Here is a 22,594-nt window from a genome sequence, read left to right on the forward strand (position 1 = left end):
ATCAATTGCTATATCATATGTATGTCTAACTACATCTCAATATTCAAGTACTCCTCTCTGTTTGCTCTCAGCTTATTTGTGAAGAGACATTTGTACAGCTTTATGTCACCTCAATGCACACACTGCTAATGTAGCTTCACTAAATCCATTCACAATATTTGATAACAGATGGTATGAAACGAGTCATTTTTTATCGTAACAATCATCTTTATCATTTTCATCTGATATATCGTCAGTATTTACATAATATCTTTTGGCAATGATGTACAACGTTAGAATTCTTTGCAACGGGTATAGTTACAAATCTATATTGGGTATATGCCAAACATCTTCATGTAGCAGATGGCTGTAAAAACTGTTATTACACATGTCCTGTCCAAGCAAACAAATACCACAAATACATACCTACTGGGATTATATATTCATTAGGAAGTGACAGACAGTCAACTGATGTTTCTATACGTTGATCGACAAGACTTTAATTTATTTGAAATATTGAAACACCAGCTATTTGCTGTGGTATCAAAATAATCTAATTTACAAATATGGGTAAAAGTACTAACACCTGACAACAATACACAAACAAGAGTAAAAACATGAATGTCTTTGAAAAATACCCGATTTTAGGTTGAATTTTTTTCATTTCTTTTCAACTTTGATTTCTCTATATTAATAGATAATTCCTGTTTCTGTTTCTTTACCAAGTCAGATTTCTGTTTTTAATATTCTGTCCATGTTCTCTATGCCTAACTACCAGTACGATTTAGGATTGCTTTGTTTGCATATTCCCCTGTAGTACCAGTACCTATATGCAATTTTACCATCGGGTCCTGGAATGATCACCTGGGGGGCACATACAATTACATGACCATTTGTTAACTGTCTCTCATTTTATACAGAAATACATAATATAATATAAACACTCATTTTTTAAGGAATATTTTGAATTATATTCTATCAACAACAATAAATTTCACTTCATCTTTACAACGATAAATTCTATGACTACTGACTAAAAACAAAAGCTGAATGTGTCATAAAAAAATTCAGAAAAAACCACAGGAATGCCTTCAAATAATCTTGGCAGGAAAGACTTAAGAGTTTGATACTTGACTGTCTTAATACAAAAATAGCTGACATACTCCTGTCAATCTTCATACATTCCAAGTACAAGTACAATGATTTTATCTCATTTAGATCAAAGTTCATACATTTCATATTCAATAATTCTATCTAGACTGTAAAAATGTCATTTGCATTAAAGATGTGTCTGTCGTCATTGCGTCATCATATACACATAGCCCTCACATGTCTGACGTTATTGCTTCGTCACATACACATAGCCCTCACATGTCTGACGTTATTGCTTCATCACATACATGTAGCCTTCACTTCTTCAATGATTATTTGCATGATCCATCGTTATTGGACTTCTCCCATCATTTCCTTATACATTTTGAAGATCGAATTTTACATGAATTCAAATGATTATGCTACTATGGTAATAGCATCTTGTCACAGCAAAATAATAGCATCTTGTCACAGCAAAACACACAAATGTACAACTTTGTAATTATTATTCAGTAATATGGAAATTGTCACACTTAAATTAATACAATAGTGAGAAATCTCAGCCTACATACAATACAAATGCATAAGGTACACATACATTACATTTGTATACCTTGTGGTAACCTATATGCAACTGTACAAATAATTCATTACGGTTCACATCATTATCCATCATTTTCCTATTTGTAATTGCTCTCTCTACTTTGGCTTTTACAAGGTATAATTATAAAATTGAAAGATATTATTTTCATTCTGTAAGAAAATACTACTTAGAAAATACTTACTTAGCTTGACAAATTACTGACAATGTAACTATACATAATTATCATTATACATCCATAACTTTTAATAACAAGGCCCCTTATCTCATTTATGTTTCCCTATTTTGTAACAAGGCCCGTATTTCTTGTGTTTTAAAAAATATTTTAGACATGACAATGTCCTTTATCTTATTTGTGTTTCTCTTGACAGTTAAAAAAAAAAGTGTGACTCATGGTGATAACGCCTGTCATCTTACATGTATTTCACTTGACTTTTTAAGATATTCTAGAAATGATACAGAGGAGTATACCCTTTCAGTAGATGGGATATTTTGTTGTCATTTACAGACAAACAAACAGTACAAATTTTAATACATGTGTTTTAATATTAGCATTTCAAAGGCCAAAACTGCAACACTTATATTTATATGAATTTGACTACAATAGTTAAACTCAGCAATGACAGTAAATGATCAAGGAAGGGTGTGATGACATCTACTTCTCATGCCATGTGACAAGTCCACCACTGAAAGCAATGTTACTGAAACCTGGTCAGAGTGTCATGACAGGTCTAATCAAATTCTGCACCTGTCACAAACACTATAACATGAAGTGATCATCCACTGATAGAATGGGAGAAGAAAATCAAGGCGCCAGTTATCTTCAAATGAAATCATGGTGTACAATCAGTATTCACTACATGCTTGACTTTCTTACTGATATACATTCTGTATTACATGTACTTTTCAACATTAGTATCCAATATATGACATCTATGAAGCCATGCCATAATTACAAAGTATGCATGCCCTATTCTATGAATTTGTATCATAATTATGTATGCAAGCTCTGTCCTGAATAGTCATGTAATAAATAGCCTTGGACCAAATCCACTTCAAGATAATTTAGGTCTTTCCATGAGAGGCAGAACACTATGTTAGAACAGTAATTATGTATGCCAGTGTTGTCCTGGCTTGACAATAGTAATTTTGTATGCCAGCTCTGTCCTGGCTGGCCATGGTAATATATGTACAAGTATGTAAGGTCTGTCCTGGCTGGACAGTGATTTACTAATTTATGTACAGAACCTTGTAATATGCCAGTGCTGTCCTGGTTGGCCATAGTAATTATGTATGTCAGTGCTGTCCTGGTCAATCACCAATCAATACTGGTAAAGGTGGTAGAAGACTCCAGACATTTAGAAGGCCTGATATATGATGACACATCCATGTACATGTTTAATGTATATGTCAAGTGAGGGCAGTATTGGCCAGACTTTGTATGTGGACTACCCGGTAGTTAATGGGGTACAGATATCATAGCATTCATTTAGTAATTATGTATTACAAATATACCAATGATTAGTTGGACTGGTATGCATGTGTGAAAACATAATTGAATACCCATATGCAAATTATATGTAAATGAGAATGTGATTGTTCCATGCCTTAAAAATCGCAAGATCGGACAGTGTGGGTACAAATGTACTCTGGGATATCTGCACTTGGGCCTGTGGCGTTTCCTGAGCATTGCACTTTCACTCACTCCGCTCCTGAATGTACAGCTGCAGAAAACACCACAAGTAATCCTGCAGTTACCTCGAGTACACCACATAGGCACTAACACCTCATGGAGTTCTGTCATATTACTAACAAATCTGATGTCAAAATCATAGTTCCTTCAATTTCTATGATCTTGACTCAGTTCTATATATACTGTACTACCCTATATAGAACCTAATTGCAAGACATGGCCAGTCTCCTTTACTCAGTTCAGGGGTGACAATGAAGGGCTGTCTAGATGAAGCTGGTTGAGTGAATGTCTTAAATCTTGTGTCAGAAAGACCTAGCATTAAGTGGGATGTACTTGGTGCATTAAGTGGGATGTACTTGGTACATTAAGCGGGATGTACATGGTACATACACAGGTTTACTACCATACTCCACCTGTACAAGTACATAGCCAGGCTACAATCCAATCAACATTAGACTACTAGCCTGCAACCATGTTCATGTTCATTCAAATACTTTTAATTTGTAAGTAAAGTAAAGGGAGTCCAATAGCACACAGACAGCAATGCATATGTGGCATACCTGTTGTTTGGTATACAACACAATTCCTATATAAATTATAATGCTACGTAGTGTGAATGAAATGATTTGACAAGTACAACAATATAATAAATGGTTTATAAATCCATCTGTCTGCTGACTTGATCCTTGATTGCCATTCTAAAACTTCAAATCTTATATCTACTTTGTGACTCATAAACTGCTCTCAGCTAGTCCTGACAAAGCTATGTATTCACCGTTACTTGATATGACAATTCATAAATTCTACAATTCAGAGTTGTAGAATTATTCATGGTACAAATTCCTGATATAATTGTTACCTAACATATCCATTACATATTATCCTCATCAAATATAAATGACAAGACTTTTCATACCCACTTTTAGCTTGCTTTTCTTGTTCATTATGTATTTATATTTCCACTGAATATATGTGTCTCATTTTAGCCTAAATACATCAATGTACAGAATTATTCAGGCAAAAAATTCTCCAGTCAGCCAGGTCTGATTTTGACAAAATCAGCTGCATATAAACATCAGTGTTTTTGTTAATGTCTGGGAGCAACAGTAACAGAGAGGGCAAATCTGGTAAAACTTTTCACAGATTTCAATACTTTGTAAATGTAGTTGAATATTAATTGTGGTGGGGAACTCTGAAAATACTTTCAGGGGAATTCCTGTACTTTTACTGACAATTGAATTTTTAATAGTGTGTGTGCATGGTTCAAAGGTTAACTTACAGGTCATCTACTAAGTAACTTGGTTTTATAGCTCAGTTCAATATATCACTGCCATTTCTTCAAAACTGAAATCCCAGAAGAAAATTATTCTTTTTCTGTCTCAGGGACCTAGAGAGTATTTCTATCGGTGACTCATATACATTTGTAATCTGGTATAATAGGGAATACTAGAGCATACACATTGTTGTAACTAACTATCATACCATATTTCCTCATGAGTGTGTGTTATTAGCTGAATCTCAATGTGATCTTGATGACCCAAACTATCTCTAAATCAGCTAATCTACTGGAGGCTATAAGGGAAGAGTCCAATTAGCAAGTACCTAGAAATTTGTTGATCCAAGTCTACACTACCGGTATACTGATTTTCCCTCTGGACTTGAACTCAGACCAAACTGTACAACATCCTTCACATCAGAACTAATGAAGGACAAGGGAAGAGAGCCGTTCTAGGACACCAATTATTGTGGTATTTGTAGATATCCGTGGAAATCATAGCAGGCTTCCAAGCACTTATTACATGTATTACATCTATTATTCAGACTTAGTCAAAGAAATTTCTATAAAAAAAATAACTCTTCTCTAGTAATGTCATGATTTTAACATGACTTTCAAATGTCAAGTTTGGATAAAATACATGCTCAATTACCTTCCTCTATCACCAGTACATGTTAGTCATTACATTTTAGTTTTATATACAGACTATTGAACATCCTTTAGTTTTTAGTGTATGCAGTCAAGGTTGAAATGGTAATTACCCAGAGTGGTGAATCAGCCTTCAGATTCTCTTACCACCTGGGACAAATATATTAGCAATTTGCTACTAAGAGCAATACTGGCACTAACCTAGACAAAACTAACATTTCAACTTTTTAATCCCTTTCACTTTCGAAACGTTAAATAAATGACATATGCATCTACCAGTACCTATAACCATTGTCACTATGTGTACTGCTAGGGAGAAATCATGAGGACTACTCTATCAAAAATTTACCAATCACGGCCTGGCAAACTTGCCCAAATAAGGTCAGTAACACAAATTGTGAACTACTTTCTTTTCAGTTGTTACATGTATACCGGTCATAACTTACAAAACAAGACAAGACAGTCATACTGATCTGATATTAAATATACAGAAGATTTTACCAAATGATGATTAATTTTCACTGTCATGCCTCATACTGTGTCCAAAAATGTTCACATTATTGGTCGTGTCCCCGTGGAATTGTAAATCAGTTCAAAGTTCAATCCAAGTCAGTTCTCCTGTTAGCCCCCATATGCAGTTCGACTGCTTTAGGGAGGTAGTTTCAAACCAATCCAAAGTAAATCGGTTCAAAATTGATGTAAAAATCAAAAGTGAATCGCTTCAAATCCATTGCTCATAGGGATAGAAACCAATTTTGAACTAAATCGACTCAATTTGAGGGGACAGGGCTATTGATTTTAAATACATTTTAGCATTTCATTTATATGGATTTTGCAGACCTCAACAGTATGGCTTATGGGCCTTCCTAAAGTTGAGCCCTTCTATCATATAACTTCCGTCTGCAAAAAAACAATATCCAAGCTGTAAAAGATTAAAATCATATGAATATCAAATGATTTCATTTTACAATTTTAATGTAAGATGAAAAATTTCCATTATCCATAAATCTTACAATGTAATGTAGAAACAAATAATGCAGACTAATGGATGAAAACTTTGTTATTGGTAACTTTCGACATTAGTTGTTGTTTTTTTTTGTATGTACATATAATTGTAATGCGTTGTTTAGCCAGAACAGACTGGATTACATCATTCATATGTATATGTCGACTTGTGTTTTATATTTTAACCTAAACCTCTGTTGTTTTTTTAGTCTGTAGTTTTTTAAAGTTTTACCAGATATACTGATCTCTCAGTATGCATTCAATAAACCATAAAGTTTATTTTGCCGGCCAGACTTTGTTTTATACTTACTATTAACTTTCCCAAGGTTTCACATCTATATCACAGTGATCCAACACCCACACACAGGTACTAGTTGTGCGAGAGCAAGACAACCTATATACTGCTGTCGTGACAACTAGCTTACCACGCCAACAGTTAGTTACTATGAAATAATAATATCTCATTATCACAAGGGTGGTATTCTCTTGCTTGTCAATGTCTTCCTGTTATACTGAATTATGAACATCTACCCCGGTAGGAGTTGATGCTAAGTGTTGATACAATGTACTAGTAAGTACTAAGTATTGAAAGTGGTCATCTTCCTGGAGCTATCTTCTCCACAAATATTCAGACCAAAACACCAAAACATCTTCTATAAACATTACCAATTATTCATGACAAGATGCTATCTATCATATGGAAATGAACTTGACCTACTTTGAAATCTAAAACCAAGAGATTATCCTATGACAGCAATCAATCAACATGCAGCTAATCTAATTTCTAAGAACTACATCCATGGATATGTAAATTAGGTACTTATTATGCATAAAATAAGGTACTTATTATGCATATCATTGTTAATTTTCACACACGATTTTTTTCACTTGAATGACAATAACAGTTCAGTGCATTTTTGCTGGAATAATTGTTTGCTATGGCAACTATTGTTGCCTGTATCAAAAAATGATTAGTTCTTTAAATCACTAATATAGAGTTGAGATTGACAATCTACTTAATCAGATTGGGTTCTTCTCATCTTTGATTTCATCAAAATCACATGGTATGACGTACAAAACTGACTTGATTTTACTTCAATTTTCAGAAGAAATTGTCACTACCTCGTACTTGACACAAATTCATATCATATAGCTAGCTTAATCCTCTTTCTCCATAGGGGACATTATTTGTAAAAGAGCAAACTAGAAAAAGAGGATTGATTTCTGATGATGGTTTTAGCTGCATTGAACAACATTGAATGGAAATTTGCCAGTATGGTTTGGTTTTCTTACCTGTGCTACTCTTTATCAAGAATTGACCATTACATAACAGCAAGTACTGGTCATCCCAACACGGTTTCCCTAGAGAATTATTTGATGGCAACAGCATCTCAACTCATTTGTTCCAAGGTTTTGTTTAGGGCAGTATTGAATTAGGTAAAACCTAATGGAAACAGCACTCAACCTATTGTTCCAGCTCAATCCAACTCAAGCTAAGTAAGTTATAAGCTACAAAATTTGTGGAACACATACACATGTTTTACCAAAACACCAAAGTTTTCCGTCAGGAATGAAAATTCATACTTTTTCACTCGAGCTCACTGGAATAAATTGAATATATACACTTTTTGTCATATAACCTTAGCATTTGGGTGTTTGAGACACACACAATTCTTGTTCGAAACACACACAATCCTTGTTCGAAACACACACAATCCTGGTCATAAGACCTTAGCATTTGCCGTTTTGTGCAACAATTTACTCTAAAACAGGACACATCAAAAGATGCGTCAGTTCCAGGCGACAAAACAAACACTCCAGTCGAAACCACACCAACTTGTGTCTGCATCAACTCTCATTGACGGAACCCTTGATGTCTTCTGTTTTAGAGTAAATTGTTGCAGAAAACAACCAAATGCTAAGGTCTTATGACCAGAATTGAGGTGTTCGAAACACACTGAATCCTGGTCATAAGAGTTTAGCATTTGGGCATTTTCTGCAACATTTTACTCTAAAACAGCACATATCAAAGGGCCGTCAACACGGATTGACAGTTCGGGTAGTCTACAGGACGGGTGTTTTCGGTGACCAACAATTCTGACTCTCCGACGCGTCGCGACGCCCCAGCAGTGGCAGTCGCTAGATCATGGATTGGTGGGTACCCCGGCTTGTTAGCGAAATTTCATATGTACCCCTTTTCCAGTTAATATTTCAATGAAAAAGAACCCCCCCCCCTTTTTTTCATATAGTGAATCTGGGAGAAAATCACTTCAAAAACCCCATTCTTTCCGAAATCCGGGAAGTTTTACCTTCTATGCTACGGGGATTTCTATGCTACGGGGTTTCGACACGTCGTGTCATAACGTAGCGTATAAATCCAGAGCTATACCTTCAACGACACCTAAACCTAATCCTTACACACACAGAGAGAGAGAGAGAGAGAGAGAGAGAGAGAGAGAGAGAGAGAGAGAGAGAGAGAGAGAGAGAGAGAGAGAGAGAGAGAGAGAGAGAGAGAGAGAGAGAGAAGTGGGGCATCGTACCCATATTCTCGGAGGGTGATCTGAAAAGTACCCCCTTTTTACGATTCCATGGACCGAGATGACCGACGAGATGAGAAACATCCATTGGACCGCGAAAACAGGTCGTAAATTGTGATATTGCGATTCTGAAGAGTCACTTTCACGGTAGTCATGCTCGCAGACGGTGTACGCGTTTCGCTCAAGGGACGACTTACTCCGTATGCAAGCAGGACTACTATCACGGCAGAGTACCATATATATTAAATTTGGATGAAGAATCATTGAAGTTTGAGCGTATCATACACCACTTTTTAAAATTTGATGTAGACACTGGACGTACGTACTCTACGAAAAGACACAGCGAGAGAGGGGTGAAAAAGGAGACACGAGAAATATCAGTGGAAAGCGGGATGGTCACCGAAAACACTGGACATCGCGTAGTAGACGTCTACTGACTGCTCGAGCGCTCTCTTCAACGTTGAAAGCGGCATTTGAGAGTTAATGTCAACAATTTACTCTGTTCGACAGACCAGAAGTTGGTGTGTCTTAGACACCACACGAAATTGTAACAGTGTGTAAAGAAGGATGCTTTGAAGAAGTCACCTCCGACTAACGCATCTTTTGATGTGTTCTGTGTTAGAGTAAATTGTAGCATAAAACGTCAAATGCTAAGGTCTTATGACCAGGATTCAGTGTGTCTCAAACAAGGATTGTGTGTGTCTCAAACAACAATTGTGTGTGTCTCAAACACCCAAATGCTAAGGTTATATGACAAAAAGTGTAAGTTTCCAATGAAAACAAGAAAATCTGAACACCAGTGTTTTCACTTTCATTTCTCTATAATTCCAAGACTAGTCCTTGCAGGTGACTAGAAACATTTGCATGCAGAGATTACACGCCACAAGTTTTTGCAGTGATGAGTTCTTGCACACTATCACATTGAATTGCATTGCAGTGCAATCTACAGACCACAAAGTTGGTAGAGAGGGCAAATCACTGTATTAAGTTACGATTTTGAATAATTAAGGCTGACAGATTACGAACTTGGAGCTTGAGGGGATGACTGGCAACAGATTACTGTAGAGACTTTCTGTGACCGCAAGGATATGTAGCAATCATAGTGTAGCATCAAGACCATGATTGATTACTTTGATTTATCTCAAGTCTGGATTGTCAATGGAACTGGAAGCAACCCACAAGCAGAATAAATGTACAGTGTGTATTTAGTTAGTTTGTTTCTAGCTTGCCTGATATTACTCACTGATACAGTGATAGTTATCATGACATACAACTTCATTACAAAATTATCTGTAATGCAGGTTGAAATTTGGATAAATATACCAAAACAATTGGCTTTACTATATATAATAAAAGTCATGTATTTTGTTGATATTGAATCTTTTCATCTAACCGTCATTTATGATAGTTTTATTTGACAAGTGTTATTAATTTCTGATAAGTAAACCACTGATCACCTCTGACTATATGTAATACATTACTGTTTAAATTTAATTTTTTTTAAAAAGATTTTTATCAATTTTCATAAATAATCATATGTTAATGACATATCTTGTAGATTTTTATCAATTTTCATAAATAATCATATGTTAATGACATATCTTGTTTTACACCAAGTAAAATGAGACTCATGCTTAGCGAACTTCAAAAAAAGTGGTAAATGGTTGAAATAGTGTGATTAATGCTTATCTGTTAAAGAGAAAGGAAAGACAAAGAAAAGAAATCAGGCAATCATACAAACTTGTCTTCACTGGAAAAAAAATTAAACTGGTCTCAATTTTACTTTATTTAAAAAAAAGGAAATGGGAGCTCTAATGAAATGAAGAAGTTACGTTTGTTGTATGTTACTCAGTTTTTTAAATGACACAGTCCCCTTATGAAACAAAAGTAATAGAAAAAAGTCTGATGAAGTATTTCCACATCAAAGAACAAATCCAAGTGAAAATAGATTCGGTGTGTAAAACTAATCTTTCTTATACGTATATAACATATTGTCAGATACCAAAATAAAATGTTTTGTTAGAATTGCAATCTCGGTTTATCCCTTGGCTATCCTTTGATGTCTTTATTGAAGTAAGATGTTAAAGTTCATTTCTGTCTGTGTATGCGCAATCCTATTTTGTAGACTGAAATGGCTGCATAAATTCAACATGAAGTATTCACAGAATACGTACATGGCGCCTACATTCATCACAACATGAATTTCATATTTTATTTAGATTGATTCTTGACAACGTCCCTCCAGGCTACAAAAATGTATTTCATTCAGTCCTACTGATAGACTGTGACAGTAAAATGTCATACCATCCATACATCAATACAGATATCAAACAGCTATCTCTGTTGGCAGGCTTTAGATTTCTACTTTTGGATGACGTATGTTTATCCTGTATATGCTCTTCATCATCGTCATACATACATATACGTATGTATCGGTATATATCAGTTATAAAATATGATTATAGATTCCGTATTGAGTATCCCATACAAAACAGTGACTCCAAAGAAAGTACAAGTACTTGTAGAGTGGAAAGGAATCAGAACAAAAGACTGGAGAGTTTTCTACGTTTAGACATTTATATTTCCCCTGGGTTAAGAAATAAGGAAATACCACTTTCTTACCTTGTACAAGCCTATCAATATTCTATGTTTCAAAGATGTATTAGATTGTAACACAGGCCACAGCTTACAAAAGGACTTCAATGGTACTTTATAAAATATTTAAATTGTTGACAAAATAAAAGTTCTTTTACATACAGACTGGGGTAACAAAACTGATGATATATATAGACACATGCTGGTATAGAATTCATCTTGAATTGGACACAAATATACCTTCTGACTGTACATACAAAAACATACTGTACTGGGTACACCTTCCAACTACATTGCCAACAAGTACAAGATCGAAATCCAAAGACATTGAAACCCTACTAAAATACTGTAATGTCAGAATTTACTCACTAAGTACATGTATGTGACATCTGCACCTTTACAACACAAGAAACTACATTTGAGAACTATACATTATTCCAAATTGGTTTTGCCTCCAGAAATACATTGACATTTACTCATGATGTCTTTTTCTTCACATGAAATCCATGGTGATTGACTTGAAAGATCGGTCGCTATTAGCAATTCCTAGTAAAATACTGCACTGAGGTATAACTTGACGATAATTAACAATTTAAAGTCAGTCAAATAGATGCTGACTACAATACAGACATACTTCCTACTTTACTTATACTATTTCAACAGCATCATGGCAAGCATGGTTTATGATTGAGTGCTAGTGTACTGGCATTCCAATTGTTGATTTATTGCTATAATAATCAATAAATACATCTTCTTTACTTCAGGTTGTAAATGCCAAGGATAGTAACACAAATTATGTCAGTAATCACACCCTCTTCACCCCTTTTATATCTCTAGAGGGATTTTTTGTAATAATTTACCTGTGTCATAGGCTATAAAGAATGGGCCTTGTAAAGTACATGCTAGTCATGCAAACATATACTACCATGGAGAAATCTCAGTCGTACAGACTGGATCACAATGTTTTGACATGTAAAGTAAGCACATATATTTGTATACATGTATATAAACCTACAGCATGGCATGAAATTCTTTTGATATACACGTTTAGTACAGCAATTTTTTGACATCATAATATCCTTGGTAGAATACATCAATGAAGGTTATATGTTTAGTACAGAGATTTGTTACTTCATATCCTGGGTAGAAATTTTGATTGACTTGCATCAATGTATTCTACTACAAGAATGCGTCAATGCAAGTCAATCTAAAATTCAATTTCTCTCTCATTTCATAAAATGACATTATATGTAACTAATATGTCATCTTCACTGAACCTCGCCTTTATTAAGCAGTAAAAGTGTTGTCTGTTATGAACTCATACTTATTATGTCTATCGTGTCAAATTCATGTATAAAGAAGAGAATCTCCATAAATCTGTGCTTTTCCTATGGTTTCAGAACACCAACTACAGCTTTTTTGTGGAATGTAAATAGTTCTAGTTACCTCTTTCCATGATACTGTTAACCATTTACATGGGGTCCATAATCATTAAAGTACAAATCTTTGTTTGGTGGGCTCAAAATTAGCAGTAGTCTAGGCCACACAAACTACACATCATCTTATGTCATATATGTATCTGGATTACCCAATTTACATAAAGGTGGTAGTCTGTTTAATAGACTACATGGAATCTATAGAAAATAGTACCTGAAACAGTTTACTTGGCTTCAAATCGGACTTCAAATTCCAACCCTACTATAAGTCTTAATACTATATACATTATTACGACACATACTACATAATTGCATACCGGTATGTACTCAAGTAATATTCTATATTCACTGATTTGTATTTTGAAAGTCCAGAAAAAAATCATATGGTTGCAAATAAACAATCAATAAACAATACATTTAACCCAATTCAATTCACACATTACAGGTAGCTCTGCCTCTGATTCTGCAGAGTCAGTCAATTCCAAATTTATGACTAACATTTCAATATAACTACAACACATTTATTTTGTCAGACACAATGACACCATACAAATCATCATTTAATGATGCATGAAGTACAATTTGAAAGCGCAATAATCTAATTATAGAACTACTTTCACACCACTGTATTTGTTTTCCTGTACACATTTATTCTTCATTGATCACTCAACACAAAAAAAAAGCCTGCCATTGATTATTCTCAAGCCAGTATCCTGCCTACATACGGTATCTAAACCATAGTAGTAGAAACATACAATATATCCATATTTTTTAAAACAACTTTAAGTGTGTTTAATTTGCATTACATAAACCAGTCAGAGTGGTTAGACTGTACACTATGATTTGTTGTTCAGTCCTATCAGGCATCACAATATCCAATAACCTGTGGTAACAACACTTCATATCTGACAATCACAACCAGACCGGTGTGTTATATCTGTGGTACTTTTCTACATGCTTTCCTTTTAATACAGAAATTTTGATGCGTATCACCTCATTATTTCTTTTATATATGAATCCAAAAATGTTCAGTAAAACTTCTTTTGTTCAGAGGATGAAAACATTTCATTATAAATGTATTTTTGAAATGCACTGCACATTATATCAAGCCCTATCAATTAACTCTCATCACCTGATGTTGTTTACAATACAGGATAAGCTAAGAATACACGTTTTTTATGTCTGTGTGATTTCCTGACATTGAACAAGATTTACAAGATTTCAACTTCTCAAAACCAATGCCCAGGATATGTTTCATTTCCCTTGATTTGTTTTAAAGTGTGTTATCATCTGTTAATGTACAAGCCATTTTCCTTGCAGTATGCACCTTGTTTCCTCCCTGATTGCTTTCTGTGAGAGGTCCATTGTAGTCAAGTAATTAATCATGGGACTCTGTGTTCCTGAGTAGCCAATATCCAATGACACTAACCTTTACAGCGCGTTGTAGTACTCCTCTACTTGTCAAGTATTTGGATTTCAGAGCTCACAAACTCTCCGAACTGTAATTTGTAGTCTAATATCTTTTAATGTATCTAGTTACATTACTTTATTAATGCGTACATATTGTCAAACTGTAATGTACCTACATTGCATATTAAAATGAAATAATTAATAACACTGCTATCATGTACATTAATAGCTTCTTTTTGTTTTCTCTCATTCAATTTTCAAGTTGAGTTTTTGGACATATGGAGTTTGGCTCTCAGAAACAGCAAATTTCCATACAAATCATACTGTGTGAGTAAGTCCATGTACAACAAATGTGTGTTATGTGGTAATACAGTGTAGTAGGTGGTAACACTGTGATACATATGGTACATCTGTAAATGTTGATACACAACACAACACAATGTAACCTATCAATATGCAATATCATTGTATGCATGTAAAGATCTAATATGCATCATACATATTTCTAGGTACACTAGTATCACTTTTAATTTATTACTACTACTATACCACTAAATTTAACAGACCTTTGATGATAATTGTCATCTTTTTGTCACTTTTTTTTCCACTCAAAAATTGTTTTGCTACACTGAACAATGTCTAAATGTATATAAAGTTGTGTCTCTGAGAAAAACATTTGAGCATACAAAAATAGGAGTATGATTTTTATGACGAGGAAGGTTCAAAGTTTTTCATTCCTTCACTACTTACTACATCAATACAACCACTGTCAGCAGTACCTTTCTGTTTTATGGAATTTCAAGTGAAAATTACATTGAAAGATAGAACCAAGCATTTTAAAGTTGTACATTTCGTCAGAATTCTGACATTAGTATTTGTACAAACCTTTTCTAACAGTGACCATTTTAGCGTAGTATATACATTTTACAAAAAATACAGTATTGTTAACAATTTGTTGTTGTAAAAAAAAAAAAAAAAAAATTCACTTTCACAAACCTGACATAATATCAGATCAGTGGCTGTGAAATAAGGTTGGCACTTATCCTATGAATTTTCATTTTTCATTTTTTGGCATAAAATGCTATGAAAATTAGTCTGTGATAAGGAACATCTTTGAGAATTAATATACAATGTATGGCAGAAACAAGCAGGAAATGAAATTTGTGAAATACACACTTTCAACAAATACACACAAAAATAACATTTATAGATGACCCCCCCCCCCCCCCCTTCCACCCCACCCCAGCCAGTTTTAGAAAGAACATATTAAATGTCATTCAGAAACAAGTATCATATACTCAATACATATTAAAGTCACCTACCTCCGTCTTTGGTGCCATTTTCCTCTATATTCAAACTTTCAGTGAGCTCGGAGAGTGAATCTTCAGCCCCACGGCCACTCCGGAAAGTCCATGATAATCTGCGTTTCAGTTTTTTCATTTTGCTCTCGCTGGCTCTAGGCTTAGAGTCCATTAACTTACAGTGTCTGAAAGTAGTTCATATATATCTAAACAGCTGCCTTGTACGTCTCTCCTTGTGGTTAATAAATACGAGTTGTTCCTCACCAGTACTGACTGCTTCAAGTCTTGGCTTTTCCTGGGAGGTCCAAATTCTTAGCTTCCTAATAATTAGTTTAAAATCTGCACAAACAGAAAGGAAAGACAGAATCATTATAATAGACTTTTCTGGTTCCCTTGTAGGTGTGTTCATGTATATAAGGCTTCATCAAGAATGCTGTAATCAAGCCATCTTCAGTATTTTCACAGAATGCATATTCATCTGATCATACATATGTATGTGATGTCGTCAATACATGAATGATTGTCCAGCCACACAGTGTCAGTGGCACTATAAATAGATGTACACTGCTTTCAAATGTTTAATGCAAATCACAGACCACAATAACCTACAAAATGTAGGTAATATGTAACACTCTAATCCCCTACATACATCATTTGTGGTGGGTGAGAAAAGATCCCTCATTCAAAAAAATTCATAGTAGAATGTAACGAGACCTGAGAGACAATTCATTATTCAAATTTCACTTGAAACACCCTTTATTCCGATTTTATCAGTCTGCGAAAAAAAATCACAAATACCAAGAATATATACATGTAATCATACTTGTACAATTCACTATAGGAAAAGTGACTTGATTCTGAAACAATCAAACTTAAGAACCCATTTATGTACAGTTGTGAGTACAACTTCAAAAAGGGATTTGTCTCCAACTGTAATTGAAAATCTAAAGATTATATTGGCTGATTGTTTAACCAGCAAGTCAGAGTAATTACCAGGATAATTGCTAACTAGCTCATTATCACAGTAAGAGTGTTTCTCTGGACAAAGACACCAAATTTGTCTCTCAAAGGAAACCTGAATTCTTGCCATGCTATATAATTGGAGGTAATGTATGTACAGAGAGAGCTCCCAAACAACATGGTGTTTCTGTACTAATCATATACATGATAGCTAAACATGATTTTGTCTAAGCAATTTTCACTGTTATACATATAATCTGTACAAAATGATCAAGAACACAATAGAGATACAACATAATAATTCTGACCCGTTCACACCATTTAGCACCCACAAATTGGTAAATCAGGTGGCAGAGGTCAATCAAAGAAGGTGTCAGGGGACACTAGGTTAGACCATGGCTGTAATATATTCCATGGTTAGACACGTACAATACAACACTTGAAGTTTACCGATAGTAACAGAACTGAGTAACAAGTAGACAAACTCAATGTACAGGTGACCTTACCGATATACTTGACCTAAATGTCCATGCATACACCTTTGCCTACAGTATAATTTGTCAAGGACTTCTCTAGGAATGATATCATCTCTTTCATTGACCTTAAGGTCATTCTGCACTGGGAGATCAGTTCTTGGTATAATATTTAATAACCATGATAACTAATATATGATTGTGGAATTTGAGAAACTTGAGTCAAGTAGCTGAGGTAGAATTTCTTGCCTCTTATCCACTTCATAGTTACATGTATGTGCAGGGTGAATGTACTTGTCTGCCAGTTCAACATTTCATTTAAATTTTTATGTGTGGTAAATAAATAAATTCCATTCAATTTAAGACCAATCCTATACATAATTTCCATAAATAATTCAACCCAGTTTTCAAGTATACATTACGGGGTAGATTTAGGAGTGATAAATTGCTTTCAAATTTATGACCTATTTAATGAGCAGTGATCAAGTCGTAGAATAAGCTCACATATTCCAAATGATTGTACCACACCATTCAAGTTCCTACGACATACATGTACTGTACATTTCCCCATTGTATCATTGTAAACCTACATAACACTGTGCCTACATTGTACATGTACCATCACAGCTACAACTCTACTAGTAAATGTACAATCACTTGATATTTTACTATAGATGATGCACGATAGAGTTAAAGCTGGCCTCTGTAAAAGGAAGGAATGAAGGAAGGGAGGGAGGGGAGAAGGGGAGGGGAAGGAGGGATTGGTAGATGGATGGGTGGATGGATGGATGGATGTGGATGGATGGATGGGTGATGGATGGATGGATGATGGATGGATGGATGGATGGATGGATGGATGGGTGAAACTATCAAGCCTGCTATTCAGACTAAAGTAAATGATATGCTCACATACATCAAAACAATTGACTCAATAATAATACTGCAATGTTATTACTGAAAACTACAAAATAAACATTTACATATAATTGCTGAAAAAAATATAAGCAGATGCACATAATATTTTTATTTCCAACAAAATAAGTCCCTCATCACTACCTGTGTGTATCTCTAAAGACTACAAAATAAATATTTACATGTAACTGTTGCAAAAAAAATGTATGGGTGTGTTTTTGTTGGACACAAGAAAACATATCCATTAGGATTTCAAAAATTCAGATCCCATCTGTGAACAAGTTTATCATAAAAGGCCAAAAAAATAAAGAGTTGTTTCTGGTCAGTGCATCATTTTTTTTTTCATGTGACAGTATTAAGTGGATGCAAGAAATAAGATGTGGAATGCACATCACCAATTGAAATTCCCTATTTTTCCTCATCACTGTTTCCTGCCATCTGCTGTCATTGTGGTGGAGACGATTTAATATCAGGAGAATAAGCATTTGATATTAAACCAACCTGCACTGAATGTACAAACACTAAACCTAAAATGCTGTCAAGGAAAAGGAAATTTTTCAAGGCGTGTGATCAGTGACTCTTTAAAAAAAAAACAAAAAAAAAACACATGGTCACCCCATTTTGAGCAGAATGCCATGACCAGAAACAATTTCTTTTTTTCTGGCCTTGAAGTGCTTTGAAGAGCAGAGACGAATTATGAATGTTGGAAGAGATGAATTATTAATATTCTCATTATACAATGATTAATTCATTAAATAAAGTGCATTTGTGTATGTCACATTGTGTCAGCTAGGCAGATGACGTCTCACTCAGTCACCGCCAGACAATCAATGTAATTACTAACAACATTCATAATTTATTCATACAAAAATTATATTTACATTTTTTTCTATCACATTTGTATGCATCAAGTGATAAAATATTAATTCTATTAAAAATTAAATTAAGACTGTCTTGTCTGAAATACATTTTTAGTTCTATTTCAATGCTGTGTTCTAGACATCCTTGTATGACCTACCCACATTAGCAGTAGTCGGAATACCTCTAAACATCAAAGTGCTAATCTTCCCGTGGTTACATAATTATCACATCAACAATTCAAAAATAAATTTGTTTAGTTCTATTCTAATGTTATATTTCTTGACTTTCTTCTGTGACCCAGTCGGCACATGTCTAAACATCAAAGCTAGAATACTTCTAAACATCAAAGTGTTAATCTTCCCTGCAGTTACGGAATTATAATATCAGCAATTCAGAAATGTTGAGGAGACTGTTGATTCTATGTTCTGCTTTGCTACATAACATCTGATCTCATTTAGAAATTTCCCAGACGAATATCCTTGACATCAGTACTCTTAGAAAATAATGTATTCAAATAGCGATAACTTATTATGTAGGAGCAAATGTGGAATCACTACACAAATGTATTTACCCACATTTTTTTATTTTTGAGGGTGGGGGGAGGGGCGAGAGAACATGGGGATCTCACATCAACACAGTTATTCATAAATTTCTTTAATAAATATTGTGTTCTAAAACACATTATGAAAACAAGTTTTGGAGATTGTGTAAGGCACCTCGTCCTTAGTTAACCTACAGGCCCAGCCTAAAGGATCAAGCCAGGCTAGTCTACAGTAGTATTACACCAGAAATGTTATGCACTCTGACCAATGATGCATACATGTTCACATTTCAACTATCTGATCTTTACAGTTACAATTTTTTGGTGTAATTATATGACTGTAGTTGTTATTCCCAAATGATCCATCTGATCACCTTTGTATACTGGTGTATATATCGAACTTGCACACAACTGCAGAATTGAACCCATCTCCTCCTACTTTTATGCAAGATTGCTGAGGGTCTGTTTTACTGGGTATTCATGCAAACACCTACTTCATACCACAGAGACCAAAGAGATCAATAAAACCAAGGAAATTTGAGGGATCTACCAGCATAAACCCCACATGTGGCAAAACATGCTACCCACAATTCTTGTTGCTATCAGATACAAAACTGTACTACAGACATCTTCAAAAACCCATTCCTGCAACGAACAAACAATCTTGAAGATAGAACACAATGTAGTTAAAGCTGGATCTGTTGATGGCCTTCAAAGCATCCATCCAACTTGACCATTATATACCAGTTATCTGGTCATTCGACGTATTTATACAGGTACTGGTACAGATACAGAATTGAAACCTCCGAAGATAATAACCATACTATAAAATGTATTTACAAAGACTTGCTTCTTGTTTATGAGTACGACACAGCTGGTGAGACAGGTACCATATGTCTGATATTACATGACGTACAATAAATTGCATCTAATTGCTCTAATGTTCAGGATCATAGTATGAGATAATGACATTTCTAGGCAAACAATGATGGTCTGAGTGTGTACACAAAGATCTTTTCCTGTGCACTGAATACTTTGGACCATTCAACGGATATTCAATTTCAGAACATCACCTTTACTGTACTGGTAACAAAGAAGTGACAAATCTGTCCCGTTTTCAGGATAGGTGAACAACAGTGGGGGGGGGGGGGGGGGGGGGAATATTTAGCATACCACCCACACACTATTCTGTAAATGAGTTGCTGTCTGCCATGAATCATATCACAGTGACACAGTCTGCTATATCATGTATGAGATGTACTTTATCCCTTTGACTTTGGGAAAGGTTGGATGAACTTTTGTCAGTATCCTGGAATTAGTGTTGTCCAAGTACCTTATGGAGTTTAAGTCTTTTGACCAAAATTAACATTCTTAGACTCAACTGTAAACTATCATCAGAGATTCTGTCCCTTTATTTACATGTAAGGTTCGTTGAATTTGTAAACCTGCTCATATCAAAATAAATACCACAATGATCTTTGGTGAAGGTAAGGCATACATTCTTATATTCCACATATCAGTGTTTTTTCCTCATTGGTTTATTTATTACTATATTAGGACATTGGTATTTGGTTATTTACGACCACGGCATTATTGTGACTTGTAATTTGTAGTTATTGATATTCATATTACCTATGGTGCAACTGTTAGTACCCAAGGCTATTTTTTATCATCCATGTACATTAATGGATCCTCGAAATCTAACAATGTACATTTTCACCATGCACACACATTTCAAAATGATATGGATATCTACATGTCCCATCCTGTCAAATTTGTATGAAATCTATCATCCTGTCATATTGGTATGGAATCTACCATCCTGTCATATTGGTATGGAATCTACCATCCCGTCAAATTCATATGGAATCTAGGAATCTACTGTCCTGTTAAATTAATATGGAATCTCCTGTTCTGTTCTATGGAACATAATTAAAAGTGAAAGTATGAGTTACATGTTACATTTATCACACACTTCTATTTGTTGTTACATTTAAATTCAACTTAAAATTTATAGACAGTCAGTACTGTTGAAAAATTGAACTGTACCTTAGGATTAAAATCACCACAAATATTTATTGACAGACAGCCTGAAAGCCAACTATGTTTTATTGCAGGACTATAATAGCTGTGAGACAGGAAAATACGGATCTGAACTGCCAGAAATGTATGCCATGGATTCATACTACATGTACTAGATAGGAAAATAGATACGTGAAATAAATCCCCTCGATATGTGGATTTCTCAGCTTTATGTACCCACATCAAACACAGTATTCCCCATCACCCTAGTTAGTATTCCCTTCCCCTCCATGGATATATTCAACAGCTGCCACTTTAAAAACCACACTAAATTAATACAGTTCCTCATCCATCTAGCAACACACCATATAAGTATATTCCCCAAATACATGCACTAAATAATTAAATCAAGAGTTATCAAATTGAGTTCCTCTTATTGGACCTTAATTTCATTTTTCAATTTGATAAATTAATCATTAATCACCATGGTAGATGGAGACTTCATTAACTGAACACAGTGCCACAATGAAATGATTAAAACCCCAAATTAAATCACCTGGCAGGCCAATTTCATATTTTCATAATTTGTCCACTGTGAATACCATGACTGTATGTCTCATAAAATGTGCAATATTATATACCTCTACTTGGTTACATTATAAATATTTTTGTTCAAATAATCGTTGTAAAAGTTATAAAGTGTACACAGTATTTTAACAGAATGAAATTGAACACCTAAAATTTACATCTGTTCAACATGTATGTATCATATTTCATAATCTGCATACCGTGATTGCATGTGGCATGCAATGTACAATATACCATATACCTGCACATAAAATATATTTGTTCAAATATACTTTGTCAAATTCATACAATGTACACAGTAACATCATCATGTTGATTTCATATATTTTCATTATTTTGCCCAATGTATACATTCCATTACCTGTGGTATGAAATGTACAATATCCTGGTATATGTTTGATAAATTTATTCACATATGCTTTAATCAAAGTAGTAATTCATGTTTTTTATGACAATCATAAAATTTAATCATGATGTCAGTTCTGTTCTTGTTCTTCAGTCTACTGACATGGATAAATCTGCACAATGATGTTATACTTGATAGCAAGGTACAGGGATAATACACTTGTAAAGTTGGAAAGACCAAAATGTTTTGGAATGGCCGTACATGTAATTCTCAGTTATAGGTGACAAAACCATGAACATTCCAATTACAATCTTTCCT

General features: G+C 34.5%; 1 protein-coding gene across 3 annotated transcripts in view; it reads right to left on the reverse strand.

Annotated features, from left to right (window-relative positions):
• LOC144436809 (cyclin-dependent kinase 17-like) overlaps positions 1-22,594 on the reverse strand; it is a 78,634-nt gene that overhangs the window by 34,606 nt on the left and 21,434 nt on the right. For all 3 annotated transcript variants that reach the window (XM_078125846.1, XM_078125703.1, XM_078125775.1), the window contains exon 2: positions 15,595-15,912. In XM_078125846.1, coding sequence (XP_077981972.1) covers positions 15,595-15,745 — 151 coding nt within the window. In that variant the 5' untranslated portion in view covers positions 15,746-15,912. The remainder of the gene's footprint in view (positions 1-15,594; positions 15,913-22,594) is intronic.

The sequence above is a fragment of the Glandiceps talaboti genome, chromosome 1 (assembly GCF_964340395.1).
Source record: "Glandiceps talaboti chromosome 1, keGlaTala1.1, whole genome shotgun sequence".
NCBI classification, from domain to species: Eukaryota; Metazoa; Hemichordata; class Enteropneusta; family Spengelidae; genus Glandiceps; species Glandiceps talaboti.